Genomic DNA, 15,022 nt, shown 5'->3' on the forward strand with positions numbered 1-15,022 from the left:
TCACTCTCGGAAGCCAACTTTAAAGTATTCTCCAGGTGGTACCTGGTGCCCTCTAGACTTGCACTTATGTACCCGGGAACATCACCCTTATGTTTTCGGGGATGTGCGCTCGAGGGCACTATGTACCATGTATGGTGGACATGTTCGCGTATCCGAAACTTTTGGGGAGGGGGTTTTTAATTTAATCTTCCGGGTCGTGGGCATAAGGGTTCCAAGAGACCCTAGGCTGGCCTTGCTTAATGATACTATCCCTGAAACTCCTAAACACTCTAGAAGATTGATAAATTTCATATTCCTGGCAGCTAAAGTTACGATTGCTAAAACATGGAAGACATCCAGGGTACCGCTGAGCCAGGTTAGGACTAAGCTGTCTTGGATTATGACTCATGAAAAATTGGCGAGTATACTCCAAGACAAAATGGAACAGTTTGAGCTTACCTGGGCACCGTGGGCGGCATATGTAAATCCTGTAGGAGTATGAGAGGAAGGGAGCGAAGGCGAGCCCTAGCCCACCCCGACCAGAAAAATTTAAATATGTTCAAAATTAAAACCTATTACAACAGTTGCTATATAACCACATTGTTCTTTTTTTTTGCTGTTTTTGCTTTTTGTTTTTTTATTATGTCTTTAGGTTTTGTAAGGCACTATAATAGGGATAACCTAGTAATCTGGTCTCGACTGTTCTTACACAAGCTTCTGGTAAGAATAGTCGACAAGTCCCTGGGTTTTTGACCATCGGTCGAGTGATTGCTAAACCCCAAGATAACAAGATGGGATGTAGGTATATCTTCAGGGGGTAAAATAGGAATAGTTCCGCTAAGGCCGAAGTTTGGAGTGGGAAGCTGGGCAGGGGGCCAGCTTGAGCCGAAATTAAAAACGTTAGGCTTGTGTCCACAATTGAGACCAGATACTAGAGATGGAAAAATAAGGAATCACGAAGACTGTCTTTTTGTTTTATGTTGTTCTGTTACATTGTAGTATGTTGATGGTCATTGTATATGCCTCAATGAAAATAATAAAAACTTTTAAATGATCAAACAGTGGAGGGGCTAAGGGGAAGAAGGTCAGGGGACAGATTAAAGAAGTTGGTATGGGATCTAGAAAAATAGCTAAGGAAAGTCCAGTGCATTTTTCCTAACTGAATTTCCTTGCTGAATTAAAGTCAATTATAAGAGAAGTCATCTCAAGTATTTTTGTTTTCAGTTAGTGTAAGTAATGAAAAACCCCGCTGTGTCTTTTTTCTTTATTCTGACACGAGCGATGTCAGAATAGAGAAAAAGAAAAATTCCCATTCAAAAGCATTGGGACATTACTATTGGCTATTTCAATTTCAATAGCCAATAGTAAACTAGCATTGTACCCGCCCTCTTTTGCAGTTCCCCATCAGGTCCATCAGCAGAGGGCGGGTACAATGCTAGTTTACTATTGGCTATTGCAAATTGAAATAGCCAATAGTAAACTCCCAATGCTTTTGAATGGGAATTCGTCTTTTTTTTGTTTTCTGTATTCTGACATCGCTCGTGTCAGAATAAAGAAAAAAAAAGACACAGCGGGGTTTCTCTTCTTGGCGGCCGGGAGCGGGGGGCTCCCAGAGCGCCCGGGAGATTTTTTTAATTTTTTTTTTTTTACAGCAGCAGAGCCGCCGGACAATAGGAAACTATTGGGCGGAGCTAGCTGTCACTGCTAGCTCCGCACAATCGTTTTCTATTAACTTTTTTCTACTTTTTTCACTCTTTTTCTGTTCTGCCCGGTGCCTCTGAGGGACCGAGCAGAACAGCCGAGCCAAATGCCGCTCGGCGGCATTCGGCTATTCTCTCACTGCTGTTCGGGATCTTTCAGAATAGCCCGAACAGCAGTGTGAAGCCTGCCGGAGGTTCGGCTCAGCCGATCCAGATGTTGGATCGGCTGAGTCGAACTCCTTCTGCACTTCGGGTCAGCCGAACATGCTGAGCATGTTCGGCTGATCCGAAGCCACACGAAGCAAGCCGATGTACGGCTGATTTCAGCCGATGTCAGCCGATGCCTGAAGTGAATAGCCGAACACTTTACTTCTGATCGGTCATTCACTCGGCTGCCCTCGGCAGCTTTGTGAATAGACCCCATAGATTTTCATCAGTGGAGCAGTTTAAATACTAACAAGAAGCTAATTATGTTAATGTAAAAAGCCAATAAAGTTGCCTGAGGGCTTGTTCACACCAAATGTGGTGCATTCCAGAGTGGTAACTGCTGGAACGCACTGCGATCCCTCACAAAACTCCCCCTGCGTTCTGGGGTGGGAGGGGGTGTGGCGGTGCATTGAATTCAATGGCACCGCTTTCACGCCCGCAGTGAGCTTGCTTTATTTTTTGCGTTTGCAGTGGAACGCACCGCATTTGGTGTGAACAAGCCCTTATACACAAATGGTGTATTGTATTATACAAACTACATAGAGACAAAAGCAAAATTTGTAAACACAAATTGATAAATGTGTATTCTTTATTTAGTCTGATCACATTAATATATATATACGGGTAGCCCTCAATTTACACTGGGGTTAGGTTCCAGAAGGAATGGTTGTAAATAGAAACTGGTGTAAATTGAAACCCAGTATGTATATGATGAGGTTGCAGCACTATGGTCATCAGTTACAGGTGAACAAATATCCAGCAGTTTTGGACCCTCCATCCTTCACCAGACAAATGGATTCTTTTGCTTGGGAAGGACCAATGGTGCAAAACTATTGTTGAGATGTAACTGCTTGTTCATGAGGTGCTGCAACGTTATTTCTGATTTGTTTCCCCCTGTTTAGTCTAGATGTATACTTGTGTTGCATAAATAAACTTCATTATTAAGTGACTACAGCCAATATGAGCCATGAGTAGGCTGAGTATCTGGGCATAGAGTATTGTATTGTGCATGTAGTGAATGCCTCTATGTACCTCCCATGCCAGTTTTATATTGATTGATTGGCTAGCATATTTTCTGCTATAACAGTTGGGTGTAATTCAGAGTTAGAAGGTTGCAGAAAAGTTTGTAACAATAATCCACAAATTTTACAATTCCAGAATGCATATTCAATACAATAAAGGTATGATGTTCTTTTTATACGATCACTTTGATCAATGGTCACCGTCTACATAGTTGCTGTGACAACTTCCTGATTGAAAGCGCTCTACTTTTCACAGATTAAGAAGCGCCATTCCAGTGGTAGTATGTCAGAGGACAAATTTGCCGCATCAGCCCGAGAATATGTTGAGTCGCTTCACCAGAATTCCAAAATACATCTACTCTATGGGAAAAACAATGTTCTGGTACAACCGGTAAGTGAATATGTATTTCTGGTAAGGTCAATAAATGTTGATAGTATCATTTTATGTATACTTTGTGTACAGTTATTAGTTTTTGTATTCTGTACCTGTTGCCTCGCTCTTTGACTCCGGGGCTGCGTTCCAGGTCTATGGCAGTCAGATCACTCTGATTGCAGCTGACCTGGGCTAATAGGCAGTTCGACAGTGGGGGAATTGGCATTGCTGTCAGAGGTCATTGCTGATACCTGTCTATAAATCAAGTATCAGAAGTAGTGACAGGTCACCTTTTAAGCAGACCTGTCACTTGTGCACCAGGATTAAAGATTAAATCTAGAAAATAACTAAACATGTTACACTCCTGTGTTTTAGAGTTTGCACTTTATTCAGGTTTCTATATGTCTGAACAAATCACACTCTATATTCATAAATATGAACATGTAACGGTTGTTTTGCACTCCATATTCCTAATTGGCTCTAAAGGGTCAGATACAGTTTAGAGTAATGTCACTTACCCTGACATTTCTTACCCTTAGCGTGGAAAGGGGAAATGTAAAAACCCAGAATCCGCATTAAAATGTAAGTCTGACAAAAATAATACAATGTATCTCACCCATAATGCAACAGGAATATAGCAGAGACACTTTAGATACAGCTGTTAAAAAACTAGAAGAAGGTCAATACTAAAGAGTTTTTATTACCAAAAACTAAAATTTGTACCGTATTTTGCGGTCCATAAGACGCACCGGACCATAGGACGCAGGGAGGTCCGGCGCGCCTTATGGAGCACTCGACAGACCGTAGCTTCTGTCACAGCTTCTATGACAGAAGCTGTGACAGAAGCTGCAGTTAGTGACCGCTGAGACAGGTGATGCTGTGATTACAGCGCCACGGTCTCAGTGATCACACAGAGCAGACAAAGAAAGTCCGTTCTACGTCTGCTCTATGGTGATCTCGATCGTCACCGCTGCTCTGTTTTAATATGAGTGATCTCATTAGATCACTCGTATTAAACTAGCAGTGGCTCCTACTACTGATCTCGATCGCCGCCGCCGCTGCTCGGTTTTAATACGAGTGATCTCATTAGATCACTCGTATTAAACGAGCAGTGGCTCCTACTACTCGCCCGGCGCCCGAAACTGCTTGTCTCGGGCGTCGGGATTCGCTCCATAAGACGCAGGCACATTTTCCCCTCCTTTTGGAGGGAAAAAAGCGCGTCTTATGGAGCGGAAAATACGGTAATTCTATATTGAAATTCTGTCCCACTCATAATAACCATATTGATCTAGAAGTTTGTAAACTTATTGAAGATGACCATAGGATGTACTTCCTCAATGCACTGACACAATTCCACTCAGCCCTATGAATATGCACTTCCTCGTGTCATGGCTCACAGAGCCTGCCTTCTGAACTACAACTTAACAGCTGAACAATGTAACATGTTTGCTGGAAGCAATGCATGATGAGATAGGTAGAAATCGAGAATTCATCACGTCAAGCAGCAGGGAAAGAGACACAAAGCACACTGGGAATCCAGGAAGTTGCTGAAAGTGATGGGCAGACAGAAGGAAGCACTCACTCTGTAAAAGGAATTTTTGTCAAGTAAGCTTTGATTGCATTATCAAAAACAACTCTAGTATGTATTCCTATTACAATGCTGATGTTATAACAGGAGAGTATATGCTGGGACATTAGAACTTCTTTAAAGCGTACTGTATCCAAAACCAAAATCGTAATATATTGCAGCTTATCAGTCCTGAAATGCGGTGGGTGCAATAGTTTTATTTTTTTCTGGCTCTTCTTCCTTTATTTTCACCAGGTGAGCCAGCCAATATCACATTTAATGCCCTAGGGTGACAACACTCACTTACTGTACTGTATCTATAGATGAGCAGTGTTGTCACCCTTAGCTGCTCTGCTGATTTGGGCTATAAAAACCTGCTCCTCTCCTCATCTTTATTACATAGATGGGGCTGTTTTGTAATTTACAAAAGAAAGCTGGGAAGGCTGATAACTTTGGGATATCAATTCAGATCACAGGAAACTACAAGGACACCCGCATTCTGGCAAGACCAACTGGCATTTTTCTCTATTTGCAGAAAATAAAAACTAGTGCAGCCACCACATCTATGAACTGGTGAAGTGCAAAATGTTACATTTTTGATCTTGGGGTTAGATATCCTTTAAATAATAATGCACAAAAAGTCATGTATACTAAAATGTTAGATACAAGATCTTAGTTTGCATTGTATCCGTGATTGGCAAATGTAATGTACTTGTAAATTTGTAGTTATTTGTCCTAAAATCTATAATTATAACATGTAAACTCTTCCATAGAAAGAAGATATGGAGGCCATTCCTGGGTATCTTTCTCTTCATCAGAGTGGGGAAAGCTTGACATTAAAGTGGACTCCTAACCAGTTATTAAATGGGACACTGGGAGACTCAGAGCTTGAAAAGAGGTAATACCCTGCCAGTAACAAAGTAAAGATTTGGCTGACGGTTACATAGTTATATACGGTAGTATTTGAGGTTGAATAAACACATAAGTCCATCAAGTCCAACCTATTGTGTGCATGTATATGGTTCTACTGATGTGTGTGAACTAATTTTTAAGAGTACCTGTACCCCTGTATATTATGATCCCTAAGGAAATCGTCCAAAAGCTTCTTGAACGTTTTCACACTCTTAGCTGAAACCACTGCATGTGGCAGCGAGTTCCAGACCCTAACCGCTCTAACTGAGAAGAACCCCCTTCTGCCCTTGTGCTGACATTTTTTCTCCACCAGTTTTAGGTAAAGAGTAAAGAGTTTGTTGCTTATGTTGCTATCACCATTGAACATTTTGTACATGAAAATCATGTCCCCCCTTAATCTCCTTACTTCCAACGAGAACATATTTCAATTTAGTAGCCTTGTCTCATAGCTCTGGTCCTCCATCCCCTTAATGAGTTTGGTTGCCCTCCGCTGGACTCTTTCCAGCTCAAGGACATCCTTTCTGTGGATTGGTGACCAAAACTGGACCGCATACTCTAGATGTGGCCGAACCAGTGATCTGTAAAGTGGCACAATTATAGACTTGTCTCTGCAATACATTCCCTTCTTAATACAGGACAGGACCCTACTTGCTTTGTTTACAGCAGCCTTTTCAATAAAAATCTCAAACTAAAACAAAATAACTAAAATCACAAAGCCCAACCCCTGCCAAAACTATCTACTTTGTTTTTCAGAAGGAAGTTAAGGGTTAGAGCCTTTTTCAGGTTTTTACTGCTCTCTTTGCCTCTGTTGTGTACATTTCCCCTTCTGGTCTGGACAGAAAATGATGGAAAATTTGTATTTATTATTGGTATTTATACTGTATAACACAACAAATCACGCAGAGCTTTACATACAGCACATTCACATCAGTCCCTGCCCTCAAGGAGCTTACAATCTAAGGTCCCTATCTCACATGCACACATACAGGGCCAATTTAGACAGAAGCCAATTAACCTACCAGCATGTCTTTGGAGTGTGGAAGGAAACCGGAATACCCAGAGGAAACCAACGCAAGCACAGGGAGAAAATGCCAACTCCTTGCAGATAGTGTCCTGACTGGGGTAGAAAACTGGGGACCCCAGTGCTGCAAGGTAGAAGTGCTAACCACAAAGCCATTGTGCTGCCGAGGACAGTCTCTCCAGTGGAGATTCAGACAAAATCAAAAAACACTAAGGGAAGAGTTTAGAACTTCTGGAATTGTTTTTTATATTGCTGTCTATGCCTTACTGTTCTAGTAATAACTACATCCCCCGATTCTTATGTGGGTGTCACCAGGACAGGAAGTGAGGGAAAATGTCCCCAATAGGGTCACAGAAAAAAAACTGACAAATGTTTTACTGTTCCCCACTCTCACCAAAACTGGAAAAAATGTTAGACTGGGATGAACTTTTCAGATACAACTTTGCATCATATGGGGCCGTTTTGATCACCTTTATGCCAATGCAAAGTCCCTTTTAAATGGAAGTAAATGTGTCCAGCAAAGAAGTAAATGTAATTTTTCTTTTATTACCAATACTTTTTTACACTAAAGCTACTGTATTGTTTTAGATAAAACAGTTAAATGTTAACATATTATAGATTTAAATTACATCTATTTACAGGATTCCCTGAATATTTATAAGAGATTTAGTAGAATAATGTACACAAATAATGCAAACCCTTTGTGCAAATAGCTGTATGCAGATTGATCATATGTAAGAGTATTCAGTAAAAGGACTCAGGCAAAAGACATTTAAATTTTGGAATTCATCATTTTTCACAAGCTTGCAAGATTTGTTGATTCAGGTTTTTTGGGGCCTGTATTTCTACTTCCTTCCTCCTAAGCCCGCCTGTATTATGCCTCCCCCCTTACCCCAGTGATTGGCTTACCTTAGTACCAAGCTAAGAAGATCAGACTTCATAGCCACACAAGACATTTCAAGGTTAGGGACAGAGACGCTGAAAGAAACAGTTTGTCTAGTGAGTGTATATACACCAAAAGCTAAAAGAGTAGGATGCTGTCACCATGTTTTTATAGCAGTTTGGTTCTAAGTGTACAGACCCAGTCATGATGTGTGGCATGGGTTTGGCTATGTGCCACATCTGGCAGTCTTGGGTCCTAGGCTACAGACTATGTCAGCTATGCAGAAATCTGACTATAATTGAGTGAGTATGGATTGCAAAATGTACATCGAGCTAGAACCCTTCCCATTTTTATCCTTCTCCGACCTGACTGTACTAATTTCTAATATGTCAATTCAAACGTTACAGACTTTTTTTTTAAAGACCTCTATCCTGCTAAACTTGCCACAACCCAGAAAGATGTTGATGCCTTTCTCACCCCTATACAAATCCCGCAATTTCCAGAGAATTTGGAAGCAATCGTAGATGTCCCTCTAAAATATATTTTATTAAGACACACTATAAGAAGGTTTTTAGATCCCTTTCTGTAACTCTTTGAAATAACTCCTTGTAAAATCTACTTAGAGACCAAGACAAGATTGATGTGGTGACAAACTTCTTCAACATTCTGCAAACCATGGGACCTCCACCCTTTTTACCTCCTATGGCAAATGGAATTTATATCAATTTATACCACCTCTCTCCATGAAAACTGGAGGTGGAGGAGACCTGGTTTGCTGATGGTTTTAGCACAGCAGACAAATGAATAGAGGTTACATTTCTACAATGGCTACTAGGGATGCACCGATACCAAGTACAGCACTCGGTACAAGTACAAGTACATGTACCGATACTTTTCGAGCTCCAAGACTAGACTAGAGAAAAAATCAAAAGTTAGGAGGCAGCTGTCATTTGTAAGGAGCACACAGAGCTCCTGGGATTTGTACATCTCTGTTTTAATGTATGATTTTGTTTTTATAAATATAAATAAAGGGATACACCAATACCAGTTTTGTGAGTACAAGTACTGATACTTACTTACAAGTACAAGTACTGATACATTTTTTTTTTAAAGTATCGGTGCATCCCTACTGGAGAGAGGCAGAAGAGGGCGCCATGTTGCACCACCCAGCTGGGTGGAGTGACTGAGCTGTCACACACCTTTCCCTGTGCTCCCGTTCTCTTCACTATATCAAATCTTGCTCCTGTCATTCCCGACATACCTTCCCCTGTCCATCCAGGATTGCCCCGTTCTTTCTGCTGCCCCTCATCCTCTCTGTCTACATAGTTCTCTGTCTCTTTCCATAGTATCAATTGAGCTTCTAGTTAACTCACAATGACACCAGTGTTACATATAGCATCTGGCTCCCTCAGATCTGTCATAGTTACATTAGTCACTTGATTTATTTTTTTTATCCATTTTTTCCATCACTTGTCATTCAAGCATCAAACCCTTCCAAACCCTCTGTTCAATTACTTGTCCTCCTCCATTACTTTACTGGCACCCTTTTAGCCATTTGAACTTGCTACTGTTAGGACTGTCAACATTTTTGCTGACCCGCTGATACTTGCACAACAGTTGGTTTCCCTGAATACAATATGGTGTATTATTCCGGTCCTGATGTATGCACTTCCTTTCATTTACTTAGATTAATCTGAATAATTCTGCCATCCCTGAGTCCTCTTCATTAATTTCATAATTTTATGGCGCTAAATATGAGTGTCATTTGACATATTCAGAAACTAATGACATTCAGTAATCTGATTCAGTCATACACATTCCTGCAGGTTAATTATGTTTCATTATTTGCAGTGCTTATTGTTTCATTTTATTGCAGCTCATAGACTGTAGGTTAGAGTTGACTTTTCTGTCCAATTGCTTTGTTGCCATTTAGGTTTTAATGTATGTGTTGTGAAATGTAATATACTATAGTGATAGTTTCTGTGGTTTCTATTTATTTGCAAATAATTTTTTGGGTTTTATCCAGCTCCATTTTTTGTTGACATTTTTGCATTTTAATTTTTTTTAAATAATTTGTTCTTATTCATTTAAAAAAAAGATACTTTTTTAAATGAATTATTACAATATATATTATTGGTTATAATCAAATATCCCAAAGTTTGTTTTTCCCCCCAGAATTGTGTTTTTCATGAGTGTATGACATGATGGTTCCTAATATGAACAGAACCATTTTAGAAATCCATTTGTTTATAACGTTTTTATGTTGATCTTATAGTCCTGAAGAAGGGGCATAGCCCGTCCTTAAGCCCCCAAAATAAATTGGCTGTTCTATGTTGTCTTGTTACAAGACATCACTAATATTAAAATACTTTGGACCCATAGGCCAGTGATGCATCACTATCTGTAGACTTTATATAATTGGTTCTTCAATTCTGGGTCCCCTTTTCAGGGGGTACCCTGCTTTTGTTGACAGCAGCCTACCACAGCCACTGCACCCTACTGACAATATGAATTCAGCGCTTTGTTTATTCATGTTCTGAGCTGTTAAAATGACAGCTCAGTCCTGCAGATTACACTGGGAGATGGCAGTTCTCCCTGTGTAACCAGCAGCACTCTACTCCTCTGTCAGTGTGACAGCTGCCCGCTCTGTAATCACAACACAGTGTCCAGCTGTCACAGAGCTCTGATGATTACACAAGGAGAGCCATTTTCTGACTAACCCACCGCTTTATTTCCTTGTTTGTGTGTACATGTGTTTATGTACACGCACTTGGTTTACAAGTTTAGTACAATGTATATTGCTTCATAACTGTAAACATTTTTTTAAATTAACATCTTTCAAAAAATATTTGATTAGCTGTTATGGGTTACTAGAAATTAACTATCTCTGCTGCTATGCACTGCTGTAACAAGTAAATGTGATTGTGTTCAGCAGTGTACACTTAATAATATCACCTATTGTGCAGCACTTTGTAAATGTGGCAAGGTCAATTCTACTTATCTGTATGGAGACACTATCAGGGACGTAGATGTCAGCCCATTAGACTGACACTGACCTCAAGGATTGTTCCCAGATGTGCAGTAATAAACAGAATTTAAACCCTTAGCTTGTTTCGGTTCAATACATTTACCATTTATACGTTTTTTTTCAAGCTATACAGAGAAGGAATTGGATGATTTTCTGCATTTCCTTGCTTTGCTACAAAGAGAATATATGTTTGCTCACTTGCTAAATAAATAGTGCATCAACCCCATATTTAATACTTTCTTCTTGCTATGTTAGCAATATGGGGATTTGTTGGCTTTTCAAAAGCATCCACATTGTGCTTTCCTTTTGCAGCTCAATCAGAGTATGAGCTACAATGTGATATAGTCACCTAATCCTTGGTCCTGTGGTAATCAGCACTCACCTCTCTCCCCCTCTACTGTGGCTGTGATATGTCCCTTTGTGTCCCCACGTCTAATGCATGTGAATGGACTGCATTAGACGTGATGATGTCATGGATATTTAGACTGCTGGAGCCTGGGGGAGAGCAGGCTGCGGACACCAGTCTAGCATCCTGGTTGGATCAAGGATCAGGTGAGTATATTTTTTTTTATTTGAGCCCCTAGACCAAAATGAGCAGTTAACCTTGGCAGTGCTGAGGTAGCCCCACTGCAAGGTTTAATTTGTTAGATTTCCGAAGTTCCTCTTTCAGTTTAAATACCACCAGACAACAAATAAAATCAGTTCATGAACTGCTAATACTGTACAGGAAATATAAAAGCTGCTATAAAAGTTCAATGATGTTACCTTATTTTGAGTTTTCTAAAAATCCTAAATGGCCAGATATAGCACTTCACAAAGGACTTTAGGCAGGAGTGCAGCCTCTGTCCATATGATTCTTTGATGTGCTATTTCCTTCTTATGCTTCAGCATGTATGGATAAGACTGCAGTGTGGTCCTAGAGAACACTGCTTGAACCCCTAAACATTCTGGCCTTCATTCCAGAAACGTTAGGTATTGAGGCAACAATACAGCCAGCTGTAGAAGAATAGGAATCAGAGCCATTCAGCAAGTAGGCTGTGAATTTGGTGGCAGTTTGCATAAACGCTGTCACTGTCAGCACTAGGTGGTCTAATTTTTTTAAGCAACAGCAGGAGTAGGTAGCTTTTGGGGTGACTCTCACGATGGTGCATGTTACTTAAATATTTTTGGTGGCCTGGTCATTTCATTTATCTGTTTATCAGGCTAAATACAGAAATTCATAATTGTGGACCTGATATTTTAGAGCCATCACTTAAGTTACCCACGGGTATAAAGTACTAGAGGGCTGCTAGCCCAATGCCAGTTAACACTTGTGTTTTCATCAACCATCTATGGCAAACCAGCAAGGTTGGCTCAAATTCAAGAGCTGGTGATTGGATATTTCTAACACTTTCTTGTACTGTTCCTCAGTCTACATGGTCTACTTACAAACCCACTAGCAGAGTGCTTCGGTGGTCTATTTCATTCATTTTGATTTGTGTCTATTTAGATTGCAGACACGAAAATGGTGAACCAATTTTAAAGCCATTTTGTATGAGTATTGACTTATGCACCTGGATTTGCATTCAGAAGCAAACAGCACAATACCTTTTGTACATAAATGTTCTGAACATTTTAAATTAATAAATGGGTTTCTCACATGTTTTGTATATCAAAATACCGCCATCCAGGTCTTCTTACCTTTGACTCACTACAGAAGAAAGGAATACGCAGTGATGTTATCTTTCCGTGGAGCTTATACTACTTCCTGGATTTTGGGGTGCTAGCAGAGATTGCTGGAACCTAAAACATCTTGTAGTCAGAGGTGAAAGAAGGGTCATTGCCTTTAATGACTATGGGCACCTCATGTCTATGGGCACCTTAACACTAATATTAATAATTATATTAATGGGTAGTATAGGTTGTTATTTACAGTCATTGCCTTAAATTAATTGTCCCAAATGAAGTATCACCATGTCAGGTATCACTTGCTATATGTTTTACACTGATTTTATCTTTCTCTGTCTCTCCAGTGTTTTTTGGGACTATGCCCTAATCGTGCCAATAAGTCAGATAGTCTGTATCCATTGCCACCATCAGCGTAAGTAAAGGTTTACCTGTATATTATGTATCAAAAAATGTTTGAGTGAATGAAATAGACAGCAAACGTGATCTGTTCTAAATCATTGCTAATGGGTTAGTCAGCTATATTAGTTCACATCACCAGAAATACTTGTCATGCTGATCCTCAAATATCAGTGCTGTCACTGACCTAAAACATAGATTTATCTTCATCATTCAATGTATGGAAATCAAGGTGTCATTATAAACGCAGAGCATCTAGCATTTTTAAAAGGACATTAGCAATGGAGCCTATAAATTACCCTTCTGACAGGTTTCCTTTACTGAAGCAATGTAAAGAAAAAAAATTTGCACAGTGACCCATCAGAACCAATTAGATTTCTGATTTACCAATCTGGAACAATCAGGATAATGGCATATGATTGTTGATTGGTTGCTTTGGGTTATTGAATTTTCTATTTTGCATTTTGTCTCATTAACTACATCTGTAAGTGTCTGTTTCTCTGTATACGATTGTTCATTGCACTAATCATGCTTATGGCCAGTCTTCTATAAGTACCCTTTGACTTTTTTCATGTATAGAAGACAGCAGAGGAGTCCTTGTTCTGGTCAGCCAGGATGGTATTCAGAGACCTCCACTCCACTTCCCTCCAGGAGGACATCTTCTTGCTTTGCTCTCTTGCCTTGAAAATGGTCTTCTACCTAGAGGACAGCTAGAACCCCCACTATGGTCACAAAGGGGCAAGGTATGTTAGAAAATCTTACTTGGTTCCCATGGGAAAATATCTAAGAAAGGAACAATGGAAGCTTTACACGTAACAATCCAGCTAATGTTTAAGCCAACATTCTACGTTGTTTTCTGAATGTAAATATGAAAAACAAATGCTGTTGCTTTAGACTGGATTCTTTTTAATTTTTACATTTCATTAGACTTTTTTAAATAGAGATACTTATCCTGGTGTTTTAGCTTTGTGAATCAAGCCTTTTATGTTGTGAAAAGGCAGTTTATTGCATTTTAATGCAACATACATTTTGCATGCCTTTGCCTGAGATAATAAAGGAAAATAATCTCTGTCTGCTGCTAATATGGCATACAACTATAAAACACATTACATATGCACTTGGCAATGCTACCATTAATTTTTATGGATTACCCAATTCAGGTAAGCTGCTTTTTCCACAGTGCACTGCATTGCATCACAGAGAAATGGAAAAATCTATGTTTATTGTTGTCTCCGTGCAATAGCTGACTAAGTGTGTTTAGTAGAGAAGGATTAAAACTCCTGTCAACTTATTTTTTGCTGTGTCCTATTGGTTGGATTTTCCTTCCCTTCCTGTCCTGGAGACATAACAAGTGTGTCACTAAATTAGAGGAAATCTCTCCAAAGTTTAATTTACTTTTTAGCCAGTTGTCAATGTAAATGGCTCCCCACTGGAAGTTTTTTATGGCAACGTGAAGAACACAACGTGTACACCTTCATATGCCAACTTGTAGCTGGCGTAGTGGGCATAACGTTTTTACATGGGAGGATTACTCGATATACCTGTGCCACATTATGTCATGGCACAGGTATATCAACGACATCCTGATCCTGTGGTCAGAAACAACTTTCAAGCAGACATGCATTCTCTTCCTGGATATATACATCTTTAAAGATGAGAAGGGAAATTCAAAATATACAGTATTACAGAGTTTCCTAAACTTTCTTTCAGGAAAACTAAATCTTTGAAGCATTTACTAAGAAAAAGTGAATATGATTCCAACAGCAAGCAACAATGTTGCAAATATGTGGGTACCTTCCCTTGTCAATCATGTGAATTTTGTCAAAATCATTATGTAGGTTCTACCGCTATCCTCCCACATGGAAATCCATTCTTTCCATGGCATTTTGCTAACTGCAATACAGAGGGGAGTGTTTATTTACTCACTTGCCCATGTGACATGTTCTACATGGGCAAGACAAAAAGGACTTTTAAGAGGAGAATTTCTGACCACATAGGGGATATAAAATCCTATAATATATTATCACCTGCAGCCAGACATTTCAGTTTGAAATGGGGGCTCTTTATAATCTAAAATTCTGTATGTTAGAGAGGATACACAAGTACAAAGGAAGGGGTAACTGGGACAAGATAATCTTACAAAAAGAATTTAGGTGGATTCACCACTTCAGGGGTTTTGCATATCTGGGGATCAATTAAGCCTTAAATGGACATTAAAGGTGCCCCCCCCCCCAATGTTTTTCTTTGACTCCTACCACATGGGGGG

General features: G+C 39.7%; 1 protein-coding gene across 1 annotated transcript in view; it reads left to right on the forward strand.

Moving 5' to 3' along the window:
- The window catches only part of SGSM2 (small G protein signaling modulator 2), a 232,215-nt gene that overhangs the window by 177,078 nt on the left and 40,115 nt on the right, over window positions 1-15,022 (forward strand). The window contains exons 7-10 of the mRNA XM_018573651.1: window positions 3,165-3,299; window positions 5,622-5,746; window positions 12,705-12,772; window positions 13,339-13,499. Of these exons, the coding sequence (XP_018429153.1) occupies window positions 3,165-3,299; window positions 5,622-5,746; window positions 12,705-12,772; window positions 13,339-13,499 (489 nt within the window). The remainder of the gene's footprint in view (window positions 1-3,164; window positions 3,300-5,621; window positions 5,747-12,704; window positions 12,773-13,338; window positions 13,500-15,022) is intronic.

Source organism: Nanorana parkeri, unplaced genomic scaffold (assembly GCF_000935625.1).
Source record: "Nanorana parkeri isolate BGI_ZX_2015 unplaced genomic scaffold, ASM93562v1 scaffold48, whole genome shotgun sequence".
Taxonomy (NCBI): Eukaryota; Metazoa; Chordata; class Amphibia; order Anura; family Dicroglossidae; genus Nanorana; species Nanorana parkeri.